General features: G+C 39.5%; 1 protein-coding gene and 1 non-coding gene across 3 annotated transcripts; one reads left to right on the top strand and one right to left on the bottom strand.

The window, feature by feature from the left end:
- The first annotated feature begins 3,368 nt into the window (after nucleotides 1–3,368).
- Nucleotides 3,369–3,441, top strand: trnar-acg. Its single transcript has one exon. It is a non-coding gene; the product is annotated as a tRNA-Arg (tRNA).
- Nucleotides 3,442–4,211: 770 nt separating this feature from the next.
- Nucleotides 4,212–24,791, bottom strand: kif7 (kinesin family member 7). Of its 2 annotated transcripts, XM_036587035.1 has the most exons (19): nucleotides 24,738–24,791; nucleotides 23,280–23,676; nucleotides 22,363–22,563; nucleotides 18,227–18,614; nucleotides 17,407–17,947; nucleotides 16,870–17,013; nucleotides 16,551–16,748; nucleotides 16,231–16,367; nucleotides 15,041–15,168; nucleotides 14,562–14,723; nucleotides 13,877–14,079; nucleotides 12,458–12,655; nucleotides 11,832–11,957; nucleotides 11,305–11,481; nucleotides 10,850–11,065; nucleotides 8,762–8,968; nucleotides 8,389–8,587; nucleotides 5,459–5,620; nucleotides 4,212–5,369 (listed from the first exon to the last, which is right to left on the bottom strand). In XM_036587035.1, exons 2-19 carry the CDS (start codon nucleotides 23,605–23,607, stop codon nucleotides 5,005–5,007), a joined length of 4,080 nt encoding a protein of 1,359 aa, XP_036442928.1. In that variant the 5' UTR covers nucleotides 23,608–23,676; nucleotides 24,738–24,791; the 3' UTR covers nucleotides 4,212–5,004. The 2 variants fall into 2 exon arrangements, with proteins under 2 accessions (XP_036442928.1, XP_036442929.1); XM_036587036.1 differs by lacking the exon at nucleotides 24,738–24,791 and having other exon boundaries at nucleotides 23,222–23,322.
- Between the last annotated feature and the right edge of the window lie 2,018 nt (nucleotides 24,792–26,809).

Here is a 26,809-nt window from a genome sequence, read left to right on the forward strand (position 1 = left end):
CTCTAAAGACTTCCTTCTAGCTAGCAAACTAACAGCCCCACACACCACAAAACCTGGTTAGTTTCTGCTGTTCGGACACTCCAGCACCATTCACTCGACTTCACTCGCTCAAATTTGAGTCATTTTTCTTGAAATTCGTTACAGTTTAGCACAAGTTAGCCGGAATCGAACCTGTCTTCCAGCAGAGCTGTTAGCTAGCTAGGTTAGCTAGATAGCCTGCTAACGTAATCTAACCTTGTGCTAACTTAGACAGCAACTCACAGTTTATTATCTAGATTTAAAACATGAATTCGACAACGTCGTTCCAGTTTTAAAATAGTAATTTAAAAATGAAGTTTGAACTGACTTGATCATTTCTTTTTTTTATATATATATATATATATATATATATATATATATACACACACACACACGTATGTATATTTATATATATGTGTATACATATGCGCGTAGGGCGGCACGGTGGCGCAGTGTGTAGCACTGTTGCCTCACAGCAAGAAGGTCCGTGGTTCGATTCCCGACCGGGTCACTAAGGTCCTTTCTGTGTGGAGTTTGCATGTTCTCCCCGTGGCCGCGTGGGTTTCCTCCGGGTTCTCCGGTTTCCTCCCACAACCCCAAAGACATGTGGGTAGGCTGATTGGACACACTCAATTGACCTCTAGCAGGGAGTGCACAGCTACTTTTTTTTTCCCCAGTCCACGAAGCACATTGTGAATCAGGGTCGTATTACCTAGCAACCGAGCCTACGCGCACAGCTGAAACGTAAGCACGTAATCCAGTCACTTAGCCAGACAGCTAACGTTAGCTACCGTTTCTGAGGTAAAAAGGTCTAACAAAAGCGCGATAAACTGAGAGTGAAGAATATCGTGCCAGCGCTTCGTGCTGTTTATCAGAGCGTCGCTGCTCCCCAGTTTCAGTTTCATTTCCCAAACGCTTTAGCCGAGCGCGCTAACGTTATTCCTCCTAATAAACACACGCACGCTCAGCTCTGTCTCCTCATTATTCACCACCATCACTGGAATATTGTATCATCAACATTAACACCCGAAGGTAAGAAGAGGGGACGGTGGAGATCGTGTGCGCAGCGTCTGGGCTTTAAAACGCTGTTAGAAAAAAAAACCACACAAGTCAAAGCTCAGTTTTCAGTGTAGATAAATGTAGTTAGCGTCGTTATGCTGGTTATAGTGATCTATGCTGCCCGACACAGCACAAAACAATAGAAACAGACGGTTAAACAGAACGTAAGACAGCTCTGGGGTTTATCCTAAAGTTAGGACAGAATTTAGGAGATTTAGTCCAGTTAGGATGTTTGTGTAATACTGTTTTCTTATCTGGAGTTAGGATAAGATTATGAACTTAAGAGCTGTTGTTCTGTAATAGCTTCTGTCCTAAATTCAGCCCTAACTAAAGTTGTTGTGCTGACTGAGCAGATAAGATTTCAGACTTAGAAAGTTTCTGCAATACGGCCCCAGGCTAACATTAATAGAGCATTAAAATACTTTAATTGGACTGTGGACTGTGCCAGTCCAGTATAGGACTGTGCTGCGTGCCTGATCTGTCCCACAGGCCTTGTGTTTGACAAGCTAAAGACAAAACTCTATGTGTTTATGTGTTTCTGCAAATACAGGCATTTAGCTGTCCTAATTTTAAAGATCAAGTCAAGTCAGGCTTTATTGTCATTGCAGCTATATACAAGTACACAGTGAAACAAAACAACATTCCTCCATAATCTTCCACCATGGACACAGGTTACAAAAACAGTGTTCAGAAGAGGAAAAAGAAAGTTTATTAGACTTGAAAAACAGACACACAGAAGCAGACAAACGGTCACAAACAGCTCTCTAACCTTGTGATTTTGATAGATATATTTGAGTAAATACGGTTTACAGACACATTCTGTTGTTCAGACTTCAGTGATTTTTAAGGTGTATTTATGTCTCATATCCTCATCAGTCTCGCTAAGTTGTGTAAATAGATTTGAAACATTTGTTGCTGAAATAAATAAACTGCATTACACAGCACAGTAATTAGTCTGTGTTATTATTGTTAGACTACTTACTTAAGTGCACCTAGGAGTTTGGTTTCCCTAACTTCTCGCTAAGTTGTGTAAATAGATTTGAAACATTTGTTGCTGAAATAAATAAACTGCATTACACAGCACAGTAATTAGTCTGTGTTATTATTGTTAGACTACTTACTTAAGTGCACCTAGGAGTTTGGTTTCCCTATAGTCTTTAAAGCTGAAGTCTTACTGTTATGGTACTAATGTCTTTACAGTAACGTTTAGTCATATTACGCCACCTTTACACTGAGAATACAGGGGGAATATCTTTAACCAGAGCCTGAGAATTGTATATTGCATCTGGAGTGCATTTAATGTACAACAATGATGCTGATAATCTATTTCTGTGCATGTTCATTTCACTCAGTAACTTTTATTCATGTTATACCACCCTTACTTACACTGAGTATACAGAAAATACAGTTACTCGGAGTAAGTTAGTTGAAAACGGGGCCAAAGCTAGCATTAGCAAGATAACCCGCGCAGTATTTGAGCATTAAAAAATCTGCTAACACATTTCATACTTTAAAACGTGTTTAACTATACGTCATTTTACAAACAACGTGACAATTCGCTTACCGCGAGAAACAGGACGAAATATCTAAGCCCCGCAGGGCAGCGTCGACTGAAGACGCCATGATGTCGACAAGCGCAATGAGGGGAAACAGGGGGAAATTAATTTACCGTAACACCTGTAAACGGAGGAAAATCTAGCTAATGTTGTGAAAACAGAGCAAGCGTTACTGATATTGACAATACTCGGGAAAGTTCTTTAAAAGGGGAACTATTTTTCAGTATTTCTGCATAATGAAAGGGTTAACATGCCAAAAAAGATATTCAGAGTGGTTTGGTGTGAAATGCTCCGTTCTAAAGAAACGTAGCTATGGAGCCAGACTTGTTCACAGTTGTGACAGGAACCAGGCGTCCACCTCTAAAAGCTCCCTCACAGAATATAATAATATGAAATCGTTATGAATAGTCACCTTGATTAATTAATTAATTATTTCACATCAAACTGTACTGAATGACTTTGTTTATATCTCAACCACTGAATTATGCAGAAATTTTAAAAGATCGGTGGAATTCCCCTTTAATTCACTCTAACGTATAACCTCGACCGACGAACACGGCAGTGTAATTAATCTTAGACATGTTGCCAAAACTGAATAAAAACAACGTTTATTTTAGCCAGACACGCATTTGTGCTCTGTAGTTGTTTTTCAGGGGCCCTTATTGTGAAAAACAACACCGGCACAAACCTCTTTCGTTTGATTCATGTACCACAGTGTCGACTCTATGATTCATCGGGCCAGTGGCGCAATGGATAACGCGTCTGACTACGGATCAGAAGATTCTAGGTTCGACTCCTGGCTGGCTCGAAATCTTTTCTTATTATATAGGTTTTTTTTTTTAAACCTTTTAAATGACAACGTGAAAATTCAATCCATAACGCGCTTTCTTATATTAGTGTTTCACTTCCAGTGAAACGAGCTGATTTAAAGGGGAAATGCGCCGATTTTTCAAAATCTCCTCATAATTCAGGGGTTGAGATATAAACAGTCATTTAGAGTAGTTTGATGTAAAATGGTTCATTTGCAGATTAATCTGCATACTCAGATTTCTTTACAGTGGTGGTAGGACCCAGGGACCACAATGTGTACAAAGCAAATATAGTCATTTTATTTACTGTACAAAACCACCAGTGAACCTACACGAGTTTTCTGAGTTTTATATGCACTGTTGTTAGTGGTAAAATAGTAGTAAATCTGGAAAAAATATGTTTGGCACATTTCAGGCCAAAACCTTCGCTCAAAACGCTGTAAAACATTGTCTCAGGCATCAGGCAGTGTCTTCTTAGCCATTTCATGTGTTCACTTTCTTCAAGGGTTTTTTAAAGGCATTAAACAGTTTAGACATCTGGTTCCTGTCACCACCACTGTGAACAATTCTGAATTGGTTCTCTAGAACAGCGCATTTAGCATTGAACCACTCTGACCGACATTGTTTACATCTTAATGATGCAAGTTTACAGAATTTTTGAAAAACTGGTGGAATACCCCTTCAAAACCTGAAAGCTCATAATGTGCAAAAATTTGCATTAGCAAAGTGGTGGTAATCAGAAAGGTGTACATACAAAATCAAGAGTTCCTGAATTAAATACTGCTTTATAATGTTTACACAGATCAAAAATAAAGTTAATGAACTTTACTACTGCAACAGTCCATACATTATTTCCGCCGGTATAGTTCAGTTTTCGGTGTGATGGCCGCAGTCAAAACAAAGGCGTCAATTATGATCCATCAGAGATCCATCACATGAATGGCACAATAGAACAACTTTCTCGTTGTGATACTGAAATAAAATCAGATTTTAGATAACAAAACAGTAAAAATCTCTTTTTACACCATTCTTTAGTCAAAGTTATAATGACGAATCCCCTTTAAACAGAAGACATTTAAAGGGGGACAAAGTCCATTACATTTTGTCCCACCTCCTTGTTTCTACACTCATTGTCCATTTTATCAGCTCCACTTACTATACAGGTGAACTTTGTAGTTCTACAATTACAGACTGTAGTCCATCTGTTTCTCTGCATACTTTGTTAGCCCCATTTCACCTTGTTCTTCAATAGTCAGGACCCCCACAGAGCAGGTATTATTTACATATATCATTTATATAGTGACACTGATATGGTGGTGGTGTGTTAGTGTGTGTTGTGCTGGTATGAGTGGATCAGACACAGGAGTGCTGCTGGACAAGTTGTCAAAGAACTTTGACACTCTATAAAAAAGTGCTTTTATCCTGTACAAAAATGTGAACATGTAACAACATCTTATTAATTGTTCATTGTAATTTACCACTGAAAATACACTAGACAGACAGTTTAATGAATGCATGAGGAATAGTATTAAAAGTAAACGGCTGTCCAAAGAAAGAATTTCCTATACAGGATTTTTCCGAACATCAATAATGGCAGAATTTGAACCAATGGGTCCTGTGTTTAGGCTTGATCTCCGGAATTCTCTCCGCGGTTTGTTTAGAGACAATGAGGCTGTCCCACTCCAATGTGCAGTGTTCATAGCAGGCTGGACGATTCTGTTGGCTGGAAGCTCACATGCTGCCCTTTGTCGGAGCTCCTCCATGCCATGCTGGTCTTCTGTGGGGAGGGAAGAGCGCCTCCATGTGGGAGGCAGGGGCGCATGCACCAACTCCCGCATTTCCTCCCTTGATTTGTGCACTCTGTCAGGTTCAGGAGTGCACTTTGCACTGTCTCCAGTTCCTTTGCACTGAACCCTCTCTGCTCCACCTACGGTGCAAATAATTCATCTGTTTAAAGGGAGCTTCACAAAAATGTATACAGAATACAGTCACTGTCACTCCTAACTAATCACTCACCCTTGCTCTGATCTCCAGACTGGCCTGTCGGTCCACACATGTCCTTTATTTTATTGCTGAGCTCCTGATTGGCTGCCTTGCACATGTTCAGCTCTTTGCTGAGGTTGTGGATCAAGCCCTCATACTGCCGCTGCCTACCAGCCAGACCTTCATCCATTTGATCTGTGGTCAGAAAAATACAGTAAGACTTGTTTCTTCTCTTACATCAACAACAGGTTTCTTTGGAGCTTCTTCACATCTTCTGCTTAATGACATCTACTGAGTTTTCAGGGTCCTCAAACAGAACTACTCATTCATTTATTCAAAGAATGTTTTTTGTGCACTATGAGAGAGATGCTAACAGAAAGATGGACAGCAGTGAGTAAACTAGGGTGCGTTTTAAATGCTACTTTGGAAATACACTAAAATAGTTTGACAATCACTGTTCTATACTCATGATGATTGATTTCATACCTGATTTCATACCTGAACTGAACCCAATGAGTGGCCACTGTCACTAGCTTTTTATTCTGAACCTGAAAACTGTTCAGACGCTGCAAACAATTTCTGTTCAGTACTCACTACCCTCATGTAATTCAAACTGATGACAGGTATTGTATAGTTTTATTGATAGTTTGAGATTAAAAAACATCTGATTTAGATGTTCGAAAATTAATCTAAACTGACTTTTGAACCTCTAACCAACGTAATCTTGCCCATGTCAGTTATTCCAATTTGTTTTTTAAATTCTGTCAATACTTTTTTTTTTTTTATTCTGTTAATCCTTTCCCCACCCTGTAGCTGTGTTCCAAAGCCTACGCTGCAGGTAGGCTGCATTTCTTAGCCGCTACATCATAGAAAGTTGTTCCCATGTGAAAAACTCTTCGTATAAGGCCTAAAAATTCATACTACATTCAATGACACAACTGATGTATCCCTCCAGACACGAAGAAAAAAAAAAAATAGCATCACGAAAATGGTGGAAAACGAAGCCAATGGAGCGGAGCTTATTTTAAAACGTAAGTTGTTCACGTCCTTGAAGTCGTCTTCATGACCTTGTAAAGTGTAAAATGATTAATTAAAGCATTCGTCCATATATCGTATTTTTATCATACATATTTGTAGTTTATTGCACTACATAAGCTTGTTGGCATATTAGCTGCCATAGCAACACACACAATGCAACAGGCTATATTTTCTCTCACCAGTTCCCTCACAAGTTTCCCGGCGCAATTGCAAGACCTTTCTGGTGACATCACCATGCAGCCTCAATAGGACTGTTCCATTCGTGTGACCAATAGGCCACTAAGAATGAGTCTTCATAGGACAGTCCAACCAAGGCCTAGGCTGCAGCCTAGGCTTTGGAACGCAGCTTGTGTGTTCATGTACTGTCCCCTTAAAAACATACTACCGCGCATGTAGTCACGTGACTCCGCCCCATGCCACATGGAAGCTCACACACCGAGCCAACTGAGCAACTCAAGTAGCTTCTACCAAAGAAAAATGCCTTGCCCATCGTTTGGACACATTTTGGCTTTATTTGAAGACGGCACCGAACAAAAAGAAGTCAAATGTAAACACTGCAGAAAAACTGTTTCAGCGACCAAAAGGTAATACCACCAATCTTCAACACTTAGAGCCCAATCACGTTACCAAATATGAACAGTGCATGGCTCAAACAAATAGAGAGACTGACAAGCGCAAAGCAGCTGTCAATAACACAAGCACTTACGAATGCTACGCAAGATTCAGGAAGATGGAAAAAAATAACTGATGCCATTTCCTACTACACCAGTTCAAACCCTCGTGAGAAGATACACTGCACCATCGCAAAAATGTTTTTCCCCAAACCATGGTGCCCAACTCGTACAAAACATGTAAAAAATAGCTGAACTGAAACCTGTTCAGCACTTCCAGCCACATCTGATCTCTGGTCAAGCAGGACGATGGACCCATCCTTTGCACTATATTTAAACTTTTCACGTGGCATTAAACACTTAAAATTATATATATATATATATATATATATATATATATATATATATATATATATATATATATATATATATATATATATACAAGAGATCCAAGTTATTTTCTACTTTCCATATGGCAATGTTTAAATTATTTTGTTTGTAGGAAATGCAAGTTTTTTATTTTCTACTTCTTTAAGGAACCTGCTTTTTTACATTAAAACTAAAATTTGACCTTTTTCATAAACCATTTTCATTTCAAGTGATGTGTGCTTTGATTTTAATTGTTCAAAGTATTCAGTAAATAAAAATAAATAGTTAATCTGTATGCGTTTCCTTCAATTATTATTATTAAAATCACAAAGATATGCACTCTTTCCTTAGGAAAAATATTGTAATCGAGGTAAAATGTTCAATTAATCGTGATATTGATTTGAGGTAATATCGCCCAGCACTAGAATCCAAATCTGTAGTCATTTTTTTTTTCATTTTCACTGCTGAAATGAGCTCATAGCTGAGACATTTGGACACATTTAAAGGTTGGACGTCTCTTAGAGCTTTCCTTTCAGCTTGAAAAAAGTCACACACTGCTTCACCACCTCCTGAATGTGACTGATCACTCAAAGCTACAGTATGTAAGTTTTGGGGATTAGGGACCTCTCTGGTGGAAATGTGTAATTTCACGCAACATGCGAAAGAACATTTTGTAACATCGGTTGTGTATTCGTGCGTTTTTACACTACATTTAGATTCAACTAGGCTAAGTCAGCTAATGGCAAAAACAGAAAAATTCAAATTACATTGTGATGTGCCTAGAGATTTCCACCCCAATGCCCACCAGTAATTGCAAAATCAAGAAGTAAAGACCTTTGATAAAGAACTTTGATAAGGGCACAACACATTTTTCCCCACAATCAACCAAATCAATAAATACTTGACTTTGCTGACTAAGGCATAGTCTACTAGAAACTGTCCCACCTCTGCACTGCTGCAGCAGGAGCTGCACGTTCCTTTCGTGTTCTTTCTGCTGTTGGGTTAGCCGCCGGTCCGTGTCCAGCTGCTGCCGCTCTAGAGCCGCCTCCAGCCACTGCACCAGGTGCTGCTGCTCCCCCACACGCATCTCCACCTCCGCCAGAGCCATCTGCAGCCTCCGCTCCTCCTCCCGTAGGGACACCACCTTCACACATATTCATTCATTAAGTAATGCAGGAAACATCATTATTTATAAATTGAACAATGTAAAGCCACCTGGTGTTTTCAGATGGATGTAAAAAAAATGAGTTATAAGATTTTCTTACAACACTGATAAAATGATATTCAAGTGAGTCCTAGGAACGTAAGAAGTGCAGACCTTATCAAAGTACTTGCAGAGCAGGGCACGCGTTTCAGAAGCAGAAAGGTAGGTGAGCTTGGCCATCAAGTTCATCTCCCACTGTGTGAGCATGCTTCCCGATGCCCTCAGCTGCCTCTGCCTCTGAGTGATGGCCTCATTCTTGTACTCGATGGCAGCATCTAGTGCCTCTATTGCCTCATCCAGCTGGAACAGAGTGCGCTCCTCCTTAAAGACAGTTAAGGTACAGTGAGGGTTTAACAGACGTGATGACAGCTTGTTTGAGAAATGCAAGCCTGTTAAAAAAAACAGCAGAGTTTTCTGTTCTCTGGTTATATCCAAGATTCACCTTCACCGTAGATTACGCATGTTTACATTCATGATTATCAAGGACAACGACATCCGGTTCTCTTAATGGTGCTCTAAACAGAACATTTATCAAGAATACAATATAACCACAACAGTGTGTAGGCAACTTGAGTATGTACTACATCAAGTGGAATACAGAAAAGAACAGATACAAATGCAAAAATAAATAAATATATAAATAAACTGTGGGATTCAAAGAGTAAACACTCCAGTAACTCGCATCCCACGCACCACTGAATGCAAAATGTTTGGGTCTGATATTGTTATTGTATTTTGCAATTTTGCACTGATGTCTTGCACCGTGTGTACGTATAAATCTTTGGGCACAAATTATACATCCTCTACAGATCGCACAGCTCTGCACATTTCAATGTACATTTTCTAATTTGCTAAACGTAACATATTGAGCAAGAAATCATATAATATGGCCTGTGCAAACATTGTCACATTTTATATTTTAAGTCCTCCCTGGCCCTCTGATATGTTAAACTCAGCAAATTAAAAGAACTGTAGAGAAGGGATTCTAAACCTTTTCTACCTTAAGACCTACCCACTTATCACTAGAAAGCATGACAGCCCACAGGAAAATGTTTTCGTTCAAAAATGCAATATTTGGGAAATTTTTATCACAGCCATGTTTGGGTGTTTACACCCTCCAATACAGGCCATTTATCAGTGAACATGAAAGATCAACAGATCAGGCTAATGTAATCTCACTTTATACCAAAATCAGGCAGAATGGTGGCAAATTACGTGGAATGTTTCTACAACACAATTTGTGACACCAGCTGCTCGCAAGTTGAGCTGAAATGTCGAGGGAAGTGTATTTAGTTTTCAGCACAAAGTGGAAAAAATTTGACGAAGCTGCCTTCGTACGCTGCAGTTACAGGACTGATATTGATACTGTTTACCATATGAAAACATTTTAGATTTCTTTTTCATTGTCAAATCAATTTTTTGTCAAACAAGTGCCAAAGAAAGAGATTTCTAACAAGTGCCATCACCAGCCCACTATGAATCACTTGGCCCTGACTCAGTGTGGGCCTGAGGACCACCAAAGGGTGCTTCCTGGCCCACTTGTGGTTCACGGCCCAGTGGTTGAGAAACCCTGCTATACAGGATGTGAACTTATTTTCACGTAGAAAATCAACAGAACATGTAATTTGACCAGGGGTATTCAAACTTTGACATACAACTCTAGGTTTAATTATTTGCAATTACATAAATAATGTATGCCAGGTATTCAAACACAGCAGTTGTACTGTGCTGAATGCTGCTGCTGCACTTGTAATAAAAAAGCATAATTATGCATGACTCATTGCTCTAAATTGTGCTAGCTGTCTCTTACTTTTAATGTAGCACTTTATTTGATTCTTGTTATTTAAATACACAACAGCTTTTTCATTTAAAAAATCAAAATGTCAGTCTGGCCCATTGAAAAGTGAACAATATTACTGATATTTATACTGATATTATTACTAGTATATATTTTAAAAATCTGAAAAAAAAAAAACAACAGCTCATTTGGCTGTAATAAATAATAAGAATAAATGAATGGAACAAGCCACACATATTCAGGACTAGCACATCCCTAGTTATAATATGTATTTATTATATGCACATATAGTCCAGCAGTTTGTGCCAGCAACCAAATGTCATCTTAGGGATCAATAACGTCTTCCTGTCTGTCTGTCAATCTGTTTGTCGATCTTTGTCGGGGACATCATGCTTTCAACCCACCTCAGGAGAGAGCAGGTTCCCCTGACGCAGTTTGTCGTCCAGCTCCACTCTCTGTTTAAGGAGTTGCTCTTTTTCCTGCCGCAGGTTTGAGATCTCCTGCCGGATCTGCTGAGAGTCCTGTGCGCTGCTGCTGCGCAGCAGACCGTTCCGCTCACTCAGCTCCCTCTCCAGAGATTCAATACGACTCGTCAGCGTCAACAAGTCTTTACTCAGAGCCTGTCAGGGAAAATGAGTGCATTGGACCTCAGACCACAACACTAGACCCGGCATGTATCTGTCAGCCTTTGGTATACCTACTGTGAAGTAAGGTTGCCGAGCATACTGCCTTACTGAAAGAAGAAAAGCTTGACAAAGAATGTTTCTGCAGACTTTTCATGTAGAATTTAACTGAATGCTGTGTTATACGAAACACAAAACATTGTGAAACAATGGATGGCAGAGCTGGTCTCACAGACCTGGCTAGAACGGAGGCGTTTCGTCTCCAGGCCGCTGCGCTCCAGGAGCAATGCCTCCTTTTTGGCCAGGATTTCCTCTCTCTTGGTTAACTCCCCCTCCAGGTCCTCCAGACTTCTCCTCTGCTCCAGGACCTTCTCCATTTCCTCATCCAACCAGCGTTTCTGCTCTTCGATCTTCTGCACAGAAGAAAATTGATAACACTGTTTAAAACAAAGTGCAGTAGTTTGAATTATGAGTTGCAATTTTATTCAAACTTCTGCTGCTCCAGTGAGGGAAGTGCACACTGGCAAACATGACTAAACATGTTCACTACATAGAGTGCAACAACCTCTATCAAAACACAAGCTTAAATACCAGTCAATGCATGCTCTGAGTCCGATCCTAAAACATGCTGAAACAAGCCGAAAGATGCCCTAAAACTACAAATACCAAGTCTAACAATTATAAATAATTTGGCACTAGATTTAAGGCAGGTTTCAATAAAGATTTTATTTTAGTTTTGATAAGGCTGTGGTCAGGCCTGTACCTGCTGTTCCTCTAGTGAGATGACAGAGCCGTTACTGCCACTTCTCCTCTGCCGCTGGAAGGCAGCAATTTCCTCTGTTTTAATCCGCAGGATCTTCTGCTGCTGCTCGTTCTTTATCTCTAACTCCTAAACACAGAGAAGTAAAAAATTCCATAAATGAACAAAAAAACTTTTATGCTTATTAATACGAGTGTAAACATGTAATGATCCATCATAATACATTAGTCTGAAAGCAGCAATTCAGCTGCATCAATTCTGAAACATAACAACTATAATTGATTCAATTCAAAGTGTTTGGCCATAAAATAAAAGTTTGGTGCATTGTTTTTTGCGATCAAATGTTATTTTTAATTAAGATATTAATGTTACATACAAAAGGCAAAGTATATGTTGCAAAATGGAGCATATCTGTGTATTCACTGCATTTTTAAAAATAATTCTAATCTTATCAAAACAATTGAAAAATGAGATTACACATGCACTGACCCTTTTTCTAAACAGTAATAACTGTATCAAATCCTTGTGTGGTCAGAGATTTACACCTCTACCTAATGTACACTGCATTAGAAACATGCATTACATACATACAACATACTGGACTGAAAAATCCCATGGGGTGTTCTCACCTTCACGCGGTGTTTTCCTCGCTGCATCTCACTCTCCAGCCGCCTCTTCTGTTGGCTCTCCTCTCGCAGACGCCGATGTAGCTGGTCTTGCTGCTGCCGCAGGCTCTGCACACTTCTCTCCAGCTCCTGTACACGCCGCTCGCTCTGCACAGACAGAGAGGCCAGCTGCGCAGTGTCCCGCTGTCTCTGCTTCAACACCTGCAAGCATGGATGGCAAATTAAAACTGTGCAGTTAACTGCGTTTTTGCATCAAAACAAAAAAAAGGGACCTCAAACTACCGTAAGAACGCTGCACACTAAGCAGACATGGTTGTAAGTTTGCTATGATTAATTTAGTCATTTCTCTTTTATATTTGCCTCTGTGGATTCATTCAGGGTGTAGCATTAGATACAGTGTCAGCATTAATAAAGGGAATACTTTGCCAGTGCTTCACTTGCAATAACTTCACTTGCATTCAGCAGAAACACCACTACTATCACAACAAGAATCCTATATAATTCTACAGTTAAATGCAAGTTTACTTGATTTAAGTCAGGGGTGTCAAACTCAACCACTAAAAGGGCCATACTGAAAAATCTCAACAAACCCGTGGGCCAGAGGACGCCTATGTTTTTATTTCATTTTTAATTAATGTTGTACTGTAACCTGAACGGGCCATTGTTTATACAAAATACATAGAAATTCAGCAGTAAAATATAAGCACTTGTAGTAGACCTTGAAATATTACATGAATACTTGAAATATTCAAAATTTGTCAGTCTCCAGGACCTCCGTCTTTTAAACCTACCTATTTGCTTGAACTAGACACCTGGTATCCTTTCTTTGCTGCAAGTTCATTAAGACTTGGGCTCAATTTCTGAGCTGCTGAGCTGACGTTAGGTGTTTACAGTGGTTGAACTGCAGCTGAAGTGCAGCTAGTGTGTTTGGTGATATGACAGGTGTGGAATTCTGTAGAGATGTGTAGAATTGAGGTGTAACCGCTGTCCCATACATTGCTTTTATGGTAGGAGAGTTGGAGCACACATTACGTTGGAGTGCATGCTAGGGACTGCAGTGCGGCGCATAGTGAAATGGGCTAATATTAATAGAAAATTTAAATATTTTTGCGGGCTGAATAGGATTGTGTTGCAGGCCTGTTCCAGCCCGCAGGCGTTGTGTTTGGCACATGGGATTTAAGTGAATACTAAAATATTTATTAAATCTCTATATGTATTTATGATACTACTATGACCCTGAATCAGAATTACCATTATTATTACTACTAGTAGATTTGCTCAAATAAGTATATATGTTATATACCTACAATTCCTACTTTGAAAAAAAAATGTGGGACAATCAGGGTGCATGTGCGTAACATGACAGCTCTACTTTACCAAAGCTCCTGCCAAGGCCAACACTAGTATGTGCAACAACCTGACCTGCACTTTGCTCTGTGCAGCTGCAATCTTCCTCCTGCACTCCTGGGCTTTAGAGCGGTCGGCGGCATCGCGGCTGCCCTGCACCTCCAGGTCCTGCAGCTGTTTCTGGGCCTCGGTGAGCTCAGCCCGGGCCTGTTCAGCCTCCTGCTCCAACTCTGCCACCTTGCGGCTGTACTGCCTGTTCATGGCCTGAGCATCTTTACCTGCAGGCAGGCCAAGAACCCAAGACACCATAAGCAAAAACAAACTACACTGCCATTCGAGGGAAAAGGACATCTCTTTACTACTTTACTATTAACAAACTGATGTGATAAATGTGATGTTTCCTGTACACCTCAGGAAAACAGTAACAGCAAATCAGAAAGAACTCAATTACGATTACAGAACTCAGCTCAATTACACTCAAACTCAGCCACAGGAATTCACAGAGCACTATCTCTGAAGAGGTCATTTTACAGACATCACCTGTGGTTTTGATCTCAATCCTGGGACCCCTGTACATGTTTGTGTCTTCTCTGGTCTAACAATTAGTTCATGAAAGGTATGATTATGATCTGAGTATCATGGAAACACAAAATATACATGGGATTTCCTGGACTGGGAATGAGAACAACTGCCTTATACTTCTTAAGCATTTAAAACATGCAGATACCTTTTACATCATTATAGTCATTATCAGCATTACCTGTTTTGACCAACTCCTTGATGAGCTCCTCCTTCATCCGGATAGTGATGGAGAGCTCCCTGATCTTCTGCTGGGCCAAGAACAGCCCCCTTTCTGAGCCCAGCTCCAACACACAGCCTCTCAGACTCTCCAGCACTGAGCTCTCCCCTATGCTGCTGTTAGCTATACAAATCACAGAGCAGATCAAACAGATGGGTGAGGAGATACTTTGCACATTTTCACCAAAAAGTGCTGATGTCGTTAGCAAGCAATGAAAATTACTAGTACACAAAACTGCCCCCTGCTATCTTTCACTTAATTTTAGCCAAGCTTAATTTTTAGCTATTGCATTAATGTAAAAACAGCTGTACAGGGTTGTTGCTTAACTTTAATGAACACAAAAAGAAACAAAAAATGAAGGCATATTAAAGGTTAGAGCTGGCTGTCAACAAGAGTTTTTAAGATATTATCTGGATAGTGTAAACAATTTCAGTACTCACAGGTGCGTCTGTTGCAGTGTAATACTGGTGGATAGCTTGCTCCCAGCACCTGAGACAGAGGTGCTCTAGCTCGTCCAGGTGATGCTTGAAAAGGTGCATCTTTCTTTGACCATGTAGTATTCATACATCTGTAGAAGACCAAAAAGAAAACGAAATTATCAGTGAAAATTCAATCTACAAGGTACTAAGTCTATATTTACATTAGCTACTAATGCATTTTATTAAAATGATACTACAATAGTAAAGCTAACTTGCAATCTTTCGAACATTCTTTCTTTAGAGCACATATTTCTAAACAGTAATTTTTAAACAGTTTTTTTGCCCTCCATCTGATCAGAATACTGAGTATCAGTAAATATTGAGCCAGACCCGATATTTTATTTTCACAGATAATACACACACACAATTTAGGTAAAACATGCTAAGATATGCTTAAGATCAGATAACCTACCAATTAATCCTACAGTAAAACAGCACAGTAATGACACTGATTAGGCCTACTGTTTTGGCCATTTATAGTGTGTCTAATATTGACATTAAATCCTATTTGATCTCCTCATTTGAAGATTTGGCTACCACTTAATTTTAAAAGCAACAGTAAAATTAAAGCACATGCTTTTATATTTGACGCATTAAGAATGCATCAATTGTACTGATTCTGAACTGATATATTTTTTGTGGGCTACTTAAGTGAAATAATCGGAAAAGGTGGGCATATTCACTAAAGTAGAGTATTTTGACCGCGCTTTTGTTTTACACCAGTCGTGACACGTAGGTGAAAACGTCATGGGAGTATATTTGGTACATGATTTTGGTGGCACATGTCGAAGCATAAAATCGACTTGAACTATAACACACATGTAAAAAGGGACAATAAAAGATCAGAACTGAATTGGGCTTACATTAGCCTATACTGACTCACCTCCCATCCCTAGTAACAATGTTCCTTGTTTCTTACATTTGCAAATCCAACCAACATTCTAACAACTTATGAACAAGATTCATTACTACAGCCTCAATATACCAAGGGAACTGTTCATGATAATTTGGCATCTCCTTCTCAGACCACCTCAAAGCAAACGCTGAAAACCCTGAATAAACAAATTATGTGCAAAATTATGTGTAAAAGCCACTATGAGTGGTTCTACTTGTATGTACGAAAGGAGCATGCTGAAGATCATCATCCATACTTGCGTTTGTCTTTGCCCCCTCTGCTGGGAGTGTCCTCTATTCCTCCGCAGGACTCCTGCTCCTTGTCCTCTTGTCCACACTCCCACTGAACCTGCTCTGAAAATGAATAGCTGTCTACTGAAGCACCCAGGCCTGCCTGAAAACACATAGTACAAAGAACATGCTATTTTAAAGGAATAAATAATGCACTATAGGCAGACAACTATTATGACTTATGATACATGGTGTATATCTTAAGCAATCGTAAGGTCAAATGTTAAGGTTTAACAGGACATATTAGTAACACTCAGATAACTGCAACATCTGAAAAATCAGCTACCTGTCGTGAAGGACTTCCGCTACTGTCACCATTATAAAGATGTGTTAAATGGCCTGGGGCAAGTATTGCTTGTTGTACTGAGTTGATGGGTGCAGTGTGGGGTCTTTGTTTCAGATGCAGCAGCCCCATCCCACCAGGCTGAGCCAGTAGACTGTGTAACTCTGTTATAAGATCCTGCTGCTCCTGGAGCTTGTCACTCTGAAAGGGAAACCAAAGCTAAGATGCAAAATTCTACTACACTTCCATTAACATATGATGACAATTTACATTTTTTAAAGGTATAATATAGTCTCACATAGCTGCATCAGTGTTCTCTTACCTGCTGTTTGTACTGTTCCATTGCATCTTCCAGGGCAGCAAGGAAATCTGTGTTTTCCTGCTCTAGCTGTTGGATTTGGGCTTGCAGCTGGGAAATATAGTCTTCCTTCTCCCTGTTCCACTCTTCTTTCATATAATTTTGTTCCTGAAACACCAGAGCAATTGCAAATGAAAGTGTAACGTATAAGGGGACTTAGAAATGTGCCAGTTATTTGTGAATGAGCTATTTTTTTTATGTCAGGGTCATCCCAATCTTTGGGGAACAGCTTACTTTGCAGGTCTGCATATTTCGTACTTATTTTCCTTTCACATTTTATTTAAAGGAATATTTAACAAATTTATTCAATAATGCTTACAAAAATGAGGGCTGGTTGGGTTCACACTTCAAGTAGTCCCAACTAAAATTCATGATTAACAAAATTAGCATTTCATAGTAAAGTACTCCTATATTTTTTGTATACTACCACATATGAAAAGAACTGTTTTCATTTGTACATATATGTAAATGTACTAGTAAAGGATCTGTTAGACGGCCTACCTGGCCCTTTAGAAGTGCGCGTCCCTTTTTGAGCGTGGCAGTATCCTCCGTAGAGCTGCTCTCAATGCCGCTGTCCAGCCCCGAGGCTGTGGTCAGGCCGCTGCGCTCCTCCTCCACGGCACAAAGCCACTCCTTTACCCTCAGCAGCTGGCCAGAGTTCAGCGTTCCTTCCCCTTGTAGCTCCATCAGCAGCCTGTAGGCTGTGTCTGTGCAAGTCCTGTAGTGGGCGCTTTCTGCCTGCAGCTTGCTTACATCTGGCTCAAGGGGCCGTGTACGGCGCTCGGTGTCTGAACGTGCGAGGATTCGTGTTTCTGAGCGCTGCCGGTTCTCCAGAGCCCGCTTCAGAGCTTTGATCTGGAGCTCCAGGCCTTCAACCCGATCTGGCTCTCCACGACAGTTCACCATCGCTCGGTTCTGGATGTTGCGAGCTCGTTTAGCATAATTGAGAGTGTTGAGGCTTTCGTCAAAGTCTGAGGATGAGGGGCTGATGCAGGCAATCATGAGGGTTTTGGCATTGCCTCCAAGAGAGTCTTTTAAGATTCTGTGAAAACGAGAGAAAGTGCGCAATAACTGCAATTTATTCTTTCTTCAAGGAACAGATAACGAAGAAAGCTAACAGTGCTAATAAAGCATGCAAATTAGATCATGTTAACTGATATTCATTAGCTTTCATTCACTGTTCTGGGTGGAGCTTTATGTTATGGACCTCAATAACTTATCTAAATCTAACAGAATTCCACAGAATTCCACTTTTTCCTAGAAATCTCTTTTTATTATTTGTGCATGTAAAACAAATAAAATAATAAATAAAGCTTCATACCTTGTGATTTTGGAGTCCCTATAAGGAATATGAGTGCCTTTTCTCTTGGGGTCTCCTAGCGCCCCGATCACATTTCCTAGTGCAAGAAGTCCACTGTTTATCTGAATGCTCTCTTTGAGCCGCTCCCCAGTGTTACCAGTTTTGAGGATGCGCTCGGATCCGGCGAGGTCCACAAAGTGGAACTTGGAGGAAAGGATTTGCAGGCTTCCACTGGTGGCTCGCGAGCCGCCGCGCCGCTGCTCCATGAGCACAGTGAAGATGGTGTGAGAGCGGCTGGAGTGAGGGTTCATCTGGGTTGCTCCTGTGTGCCGGGCCGTGTTCCCAGATTCCAAAAGGCTCAAGACCTCATCGAGCCCTTCCACTTCACACTCCTTCACTCCACACAGGACTATGGGAAAGCATGGGGAAAAACGCTGTCTTGTGAGTATCACTCAGTGCCATTCCTTTGGACTGAATCATAGCTAGCGCTGACTGATTTTAACAAACTATCTAATTGTGATTTTTCTGAACAACATTGCGATTTAAATGCAATTTGTTTCTATAAATTAAGCTCTGGGCCATTTATTTGCCAAGATGAGCAGCACATCCATTTTTCTGGACGCTGAATGTAGCGAGCCAGTCTGCCAGTTAACAGACTGCAACTGGCATGTCATGATCATAACATTTTGATTACTGATTGCCATGCAATGTCTATTTTGTTTGTTGTATGCAATCGTTAAAGTACGAGCCTAAAGCGGCCAAGCTAGATGATTAGCTATCTTGCTTCCTAGCAGTCAATACTTATAAGTTCCCAAGTGAAGACGGAAACAGCTGGAGCGTAAATAAACAATTATTACTTGCTTCTGCCCTCTAAAGGTGTTTACAGAATCGAGTATTAAGTCAGAACTCTTGTTTTTGTAAGACCCAAGACATGTCTCAATGAATGTTTCCTGCTTTCTTTTATTTACATTAATTTGCCTCAACCCAACTGATGAAAAAACACCCAATTCACATTCAGTTTACTGCGACATAAAAGTAAAACTGTGCAAGCTATTAACTGTGGAAAATAACTGCGTTCATCTTAAATAACTGCAACCCATTTGAATAACTGTGATCAGGTGATCATGTGATAACTGTGACCGGCCTACAACTGGCTGTATTGACTAACAGAGGCAGGGCTGGGAGGTGATACAGGCTAATATCATTACCATGACATATAATTGCTAGTTAAGGGACTTAAAACACTAAAGGAAAGTAGGAAAAGGAAAGCAGGGAGGCCTGGAGAAAACAAATCCTGCATTTTCTTTACTACAATAAAAAACACCGACTGCAAGAAAGCACATCAAGTATATTTTTTCCCACATTCAACTCCATGTTCACTGTTTTTACGAACAGAAAAGGGTGAAAGGTCATGTTATATATAACATCTATACCGCCCAGAACGCTGAATACAAATTGCAAGCTGGATTAAAGTATTACTGTATGTACTTAGCAAAGCACTATGACTTTAAAGGATTATTCATTCACAGAGCTCTCAGCACATTTCTGAAATGATTTCAGGTGGAAGCAGCTGCATGTTCTTACTGTCAGCTATGTCACACTGAAACAGTTTAAATGTGTTTTGGGCGAGTCCTTGTACCAATAATTTTAAATCATATACCGGATTCATGATGTCTGATACAGAGTTCGAGAAGCAGTCTTAATAGGTATTTGTATGGGATGGATTTCTGCAGAAAATGCTGGATTGTAAATTGGGGAAAAAATCTAACCTGAAATAGCACTAGGGCTGTAATGATATGCAAATTCCACAATACAACATGCACATATATTTGTTATATGTTTCTGCATCACGATACATTCCCAATACAGAATTAGAAAAGAAATGCTAACATAATTCTTGCATTAATTTGTTTATTTATTCTTAATTCCCCAATTTTTTTTTGGAATTCCAACTGTTGTCCCAAAAAACAAAAGTGCTTGTTGAAGGGATAACTGGCTAAATTCATTTTCTGAAAACAACGTAAAACAAATAAAAAAAAAAAATAATATAAACAAAAGTGCAAGACCTGTTTCACATCGCACACGTGTTTGGCAACATTGAGTGTAATTATGGCTGATGATAATAAAAGTAAACAAAAAAAAATGTGTGGATTATAAGGCTACATCTCAAATGAATGAAATGAACTGAGCATTACAAGTTAGTTTACAGTCAGATCTTGTGTTTGTGCATGTCTGTCATGGCTGATAACTGGGCTGCTTCTGTTTGCTCGGTAATATCAGCTTTGATCACATGAGGTTACCAACTGCACAAACTGATTGACTTTTCTTTCCTTTATCATTTGAGGCAAAATAATTTAAACAGTTATGCAAAATTCTTGCAAAATCAAACTGCAACGAGGAAACTGTCAAACACTAAAAAGTCACTAAGCAAAGATGAAGTCAGCTTCTTGTTCGAATTTTCCCATTCAACCTTAAATGGTGCCTGAGGCGCCAGAATATAACTGCAGCACCATTTAAAGAGAAACAGGAAAATTCAAACGAGAAACTGACTTCATCTGCACGACTTCAAACAAGAAGCTGGAGAATGAGAAACTGACTTCAGCTTCACAAAAAGTCGAATGTTGAGAGATGTTTTAAACAAAATTATTCTACTTTTGAGGAAAAGTTTCCTGGTGGAGATGCGAAAAAAGCAGCTATAACTGAGCTAAAGCTTAAAGCAGAGCAAAGTAAGTCTGTGTTTTCATTTATATGATATTCTCTTATCTATACTAGTATATTAGAACATACTGAGACATATTTACAGTCGAGCTGTTTAAATGGGCATAAAATGTTGTGGCTCCCAAGGTTGTTTGATTTTTGTTGAAAGGACAAAACGGCTCTTCTTAACATTTGGGTTGCCGACCTCTGCTCTAGTGTGACCACTGAGTTCACAAACCAATACAATACATATTCACAAAAGATACTCCTGTATCTTCACGAACAATTGGCCTTAATTAGTAAAAGTTTACACACTCTGTGCACTTCCAGAACTAGGAAGCATTCAGAGAAAATCACTGCTGATGATCACATCCAGGTCACATCCAGTTTCAGCTCCTCCCCTCAGGCAAGCACTTCCCCCCAAATGAGGGTTAAAACAACCAAACTCTAGAAAAGCTCTTCATGCTATTACACTCATGATGAATTTTTGCAAATAAGCATGATGAGTTAATAAATGCACATTTTGTACTTTTATTTTATTGTATTCTTTTTAATCTTATTCAGTACTGCTGTCATCTATTTGGCTGCTGTATTTTGCATTTTACATACGTGTTTTATTCTAAAATGTGTATTTACATGAATGTCTACAGGTATAGATGTTTGCATGTGTGTGTGACAGTGCGCATGTGGGGTAGAACTCGGGTATTGATGTTTATGTTACTGCATAAGTGTGACACTTCTATTGCCAAATACTGTGTAACTGTGAGCTACTGTGTAACCAAAAATAAATTACTTGTATGTTTGAAATTACTTGGCCAATAATTCTGATTCTGGTTCTAAAAAAAGCACAGATGCTTGGTTAGTGTCTAATGGCTAATTTGAGATATATTTATTGGATATTTGTCAGGAAATGCTAGCTGCCTGCATCATCTTCAATGACATGGATGCACTGCACTCGAAAGCCCATAAATGCATCTATAAACAAGTTCCACTTATTGCATGAGCTTTAAAGTCCTTCATATGTCAAAACATTGGGGCAGTGTGTCCTTATGTTGTGATTAAACATGATGAGGGTGCTTATGTTTTTTTGTGTCTCATATTTACAGCATGTGGACTGAAAGTGAAGGTACTGGTGCTTATAAATGTAAAGAAATGCTGCCTATTTTATATATACTAATAATTTTATATTATACTGAAGGAAGTGAAATTAATATTTCAGTGACGAAACTTGTTAAGCAAGCTAATCACAATAACTGATGAATTTGTCTTATCAGTGCTGTTTAGGTTTTTACGCAATCTGACATCTTGCTTATATTTTTTATTGAGTATTTTACACACTCTAATATTAATAACTGTGCATGAATATCTATTTTGCAATCAAACAGAATGCCCTTTGGCTTAACTGCTTCCACAGGGAACACTGAAGTTATCCCAACATGACAAAAACTCAAGCTCCTCACCTATGTTGCCTTTGTCGTCTTCCCGGATATGAATGTCCTTGCTTGCCGTCTCAACCTCCAAAAGGTCTCTGAAGATCTCTTTGTAAACCTCAAGGTAGGACACTCTGACGGAGAAGTCAGTGAGGTCATTCTCGTCCAGTAGCTTGAAGATCTCAGCCACAGCTCTGGGAATGATCCCTTGTTCATCATCTCTGAAGGAGGCTGCAGCCAAAAAGCAGCAGTGGGTTAGTAATAGCTCTCCACAGCCAAATGCCAAAAAAGCACGATCTCAGATGGCAAGAGGGGCTGTGCTTTCGAGCAGTGACAGCTGCACCGGGGGAAGTGTTGTTGGCATCTCAAATGTGTGTGAACTCATAGGAAGATTTTAACAAGATGCAGGCAAAGCCTCTTCTAACCCAGAAAAATCACTGGCCTTGATACAGCTCAGAAAATCTGTAGCTGTCATGAGAAACTTTGATAAGGTAAGACTGGCAACAATAAACTAAAACACCCTCAAGCACGTCACGCTCCATTTACACAAGGCTGTGATTACTTTCAAGCAGGATTGAACAAGATGTAATTCAGACATGACTTACTTTATATTTGCTTGTGAAGCAGTTAAAATAGGCCTGTTCAGGACACAAATGTATATTTTATAGCAATCATCTGCTCTACGCAACACATTGTGGTCTTTTGTGACATCTGTCATAAAAAGAGGCCATGCAATGCTCCAATGCAGTGAATTTCCTGATTGAAATGTGCACTTTTCCACATAATTTTGTCTTTCAGTTTACTTATTCTTAGCAATAACTGATAATTGAATATATTTTATTCATGTGGAAATGATGCACACATTTCAACCACATAAATTCAAACTTACTTCTTTCACAGCCCCACTTTGAAGAATTATAGTATCAGATAAAAAAAAAAATCCTCACAAATGTTAGCCTCCCCAATCGTGTAGGTTTTGCCGGAGCCCGTCTGACCATACGCAAACACAGTGGCATTAAAACCCTGGAAGAAGGCCTCGATAAGGGGCTGGACACATCCTGTGTAAACCTCTTCCTGAGCAGAGCTCTCTTCGAAGACAAAGTCAAAGTAGAAGTGGCGATCGTGGCCAAGAGTAACCCTCCTGTCCTCAGGGTGGGTAGTGATGCAGCTCTCGTGGTTGTGCAGGACCTCTTTAGGGAGCAGTGGACGCACTCGCACTGCCACCTGCACCGCAGTGTCCTCTGCTTTACCCTGGCTGGCCACTTTTGGAGACATGACAAAGCCGACTAAAAGTCCACAATACCTCTGAAGAGCCGTGGCATGGCTGTGGTCATTTCAAGATGACTATCCAAAAGAAAAAAGAAAGAAAGAAAGAACAAAAGAAAAAAAGAAATTTAGTTACAAAAAATGTTTACACAAGAGACAACTTGAAACTTAGCTCATACAAAACCACACTAACAGATATCTTTATGTCTAGATAAGACTTCAGTAGTCCAGCAGTATAAAATACAACAAAAGACAGTAGTTAGTATAAGCCAAAAATGTTCTAACTACAGATAATCTATATAAATATATACTTTTAAAGTGTAATTGTATATATTTATATATTTATATATATATATGTATGTGTGTGTGTGTGTGTGTGTGTGTGTGTGTGTATACAGGGAGCAAAATGTCTAGAAAGACATGATATGAAAAGCACGCTACATTATACAACAGTAATAGTATTGTATAGTAAAGTATTATACAATGCATGCAAGTTTTACATACCGTTTATACGCATTCTGTTATTCTGTGCTTACTAATGCAGACTACTGTATTAAACGTTGATTTATAGCCTGTAAACTGGAGCTTTGGGATAACGTAATTTCCAAGGTGGCTAACTAACTAGTTACTTCGGCTAATTTAGCTTTTTGTACTTTTAAGTTTACGAAGCTGAAGTCAGCTTGTTGTTCCAATTTTCCCGTTCCGCCTTAAATGGTGCAGCGGTTGCATTCTGCCGCCTCATGCTCCAGAATTTAACTGTTGCACCATTTAAGGTGGAACGGGAAACTTGGAACAACAAGCTGACGAATAGGAAGCCAACTCTAGTCTCGTTGTAAGTTATACGCTTGCGTGAGGGAATTCTTTCGCTGTTTAATAAGTTTTGTCTACTTTGATGTAAAAATAAAACTTTGTTATCTCTAATGCTACGTCGATCAACATTAGCTCGCGAAAACCCGCTAGCAAGCTGGAGAAGAAAACAAAAAGATCTTTGTTTTAGCGTTTAATTTAACCTCATGAAATGCTCCACTTTTTACACCGAATCTCCCTAAATGAATAAATGGTTTAAAGGGTGCCACCCCAAATCGTAAACCCTCTCATTCTTTCTTTTTGATTTAATGTTCATAAACTTCCCAACTTACTGTTGTTCCAGTCTCCATCTTCTATTTCACGCCCGTATTCCGACAGCTCCCGCCTTCTCTCGCTGGTGTTGGCAGACTACTTGCGAGTGTGCTCTACTAACCAATCACAGCGCGGGAGGAGAGCCGCTAATAGCCAATCGCAGTTCAAAGGGGGCGGGACTTTCCCCAAATACGGGTGGAAAAAAAACAACGGACGCGATTCCTGAGATTTTCGCCTAGCCGAAGTGACGTCATGTGGTCGGCTTCCCAAACGCCTGTGTTAAATACAGCTACATGCTTTTGTGTGGTTTAAAGTTGAGGCTCAGAAATGCTCGCTGTTTTGTGAAGCAAAAGATTTCAAAACAGCTAAAAGCGACGACTTTACCGTGGGACAACGCCTTTTTGGTCTACGTGATGATATTGGACGGTCATTTAGATAACATCCATGCTGAAAAAAGACCATTAGAACCATTAGGATTGAAACCTTATGGTTTTGCTTTCTAGTGGAAATTGGCTTAACGTTAATGGCTACCATTAGAGACTACTAGTTTCTTGTAGGACATCTTTAGATCCCATTAGGAAACCATGAAATGTATCTTGAATCAGACCCTGAGCATCTGCTAAACCATTAGAAACCTTTACATTGTGATATCAGCCCATCAGGAAAACACAAAATACCATTAGTGACTACTGGACACCACCAGGAACCAACAGAAACTTTTAATGGTTTCTATGATTTATTTTTTTTCAGCAGGGATAACAAAACCTAAATCCTAGCACAAACCAGGGCTGTTGGCTTCTACACACAGCTAGGGCTCTATATTTTCAATTTGGTGCCTTTCTGTCTTAAAGTTGTTTTCTTATTTCTACAGAATTTAATAGTTTAATGGTGACTGGCAATGCTCCTTTTTAAAGAAACCATACAGAGTCAGAATTGTTCACAGTGATGGTGATAGGAACCAGACATCTGAAGAGTTTAATGGGTCTAAAAGCTCCCTCACAGAAAGTTATCACATGAAATGGCTGTGAATACACTGTCTGATGCCAGAGACATTGTCTTACATTAGGTTCGAGGTAAGCTTTAGGCTTAAAATATATTTTTTTTAATCCATTCATGGTGGAGAGGTACATTTAAACATTTATTTCCCCCAAATTTAGCACTGTTTTACCATAATCACTGTCACATATAAAACTCAGAAGACACATGTAGATTCACTAGTCAATTTGGATACTAATAAACTGGCTATATTTGCATTGTAGACATTGTGACTCCTGGTTCCTATCACTACCACTGTAAAGAAATGTTTGTCAATAAGCTTCTCTACAATGAACAACTTTACATCAAACCACTCTGGATGACTTTGTTTACATCTCAACCACTGAATCATACAGAACTTTTGAAAAATCAGTGGTATTCTCCTTTAACCATCATGAATGTAACCATGAAGCAGCTTATCTTGCTCTAAGGCATGACTTACTATGCATGACCTTACCTGCAGCTTTGCCTCTGGTAGACTGAGCCATTCCTAGTTGGCAGCTTTAGTTATTCACCAGTCTGTGTTTAAAGCTGAATTGGAGAATTGGGGGATAGGAGCTGCACCCCTGGAGCAATGTGGAGTTAAATGCCTTGAGGGTATGAGGGCAGGCCTTCATATTCAGATCACTGGTTTTCTATCAGTCAGGTGCGATGATCCTTAAAAACGATAAAAACTACCTCAGCAGCCAAGAAGAGCAGGGGCAACATTAATAAAAAAGACGAATGATAAAAAAAAGAATGATGAAAACGAGTCTGCTAATTTGCATCGGTTAGATATGAAAGCATTTGCATTTTTTATCATCAGCAAAGAACTTTGTACATCCAGAGTTTCTGCGTGTTATACACTTACCTTGTACCACTTGATCAGGTATGTGTTCAAATACAGACTGTAATTAAGGTAATAAATGTAACCATTTCAATACAGGAAACAGCGTAAATCACAAAACGTGTTTTTCAAAATTCCTGCTTATAATTGTTGAGATGTAAAGTCATTCAGAGTGGTATGATGTGAAATGGTTCATTTATAGAGAAACTTAACAACTCTATAGCCATTTTA

Source organism: Colossoma macropomum, unplaced genomic scaffold (assembly GCF_904425465.1).
Source record: "Colossoma macropomum unplaced genomic scaffold, Colossoma_macropomum, whole genome shotgun sequence".
Lineage (NCBI taxonomy): Eukaryota > Metazoa > Chordata > Actinopteri > Characiformes > Serrasalmidae > Colossoma > Colossoma macropomum.

What these genes read in the sequence shown, in the direction of transcription:
- kif7 (XM_036587035.1), bottom strand. Translation starts at nt 23,607, where the DNA reads ATGTCTCCAAAAGTGGCCAGCCAGGGTAAAGCAGAGGACACTGCGGTG. An exon ending in GGGGGCAAAGACAAACGCAA is followed by an intron (nt 15,169 to 16,230) that starts GTATGGATGATG and finishes GGTCTTCTACAG; the next exon opens with ATGTATGAATACTACATGGT. An exon ending in GAGGAAAACACCGCGTGAAG is followed by an intron (nt 11,958 to 12,457) that starts GTGAGAACACCC and finishes CTCTGTGTTTAG; the next exon opens with GAGTTAGAGATAAAGAACGA.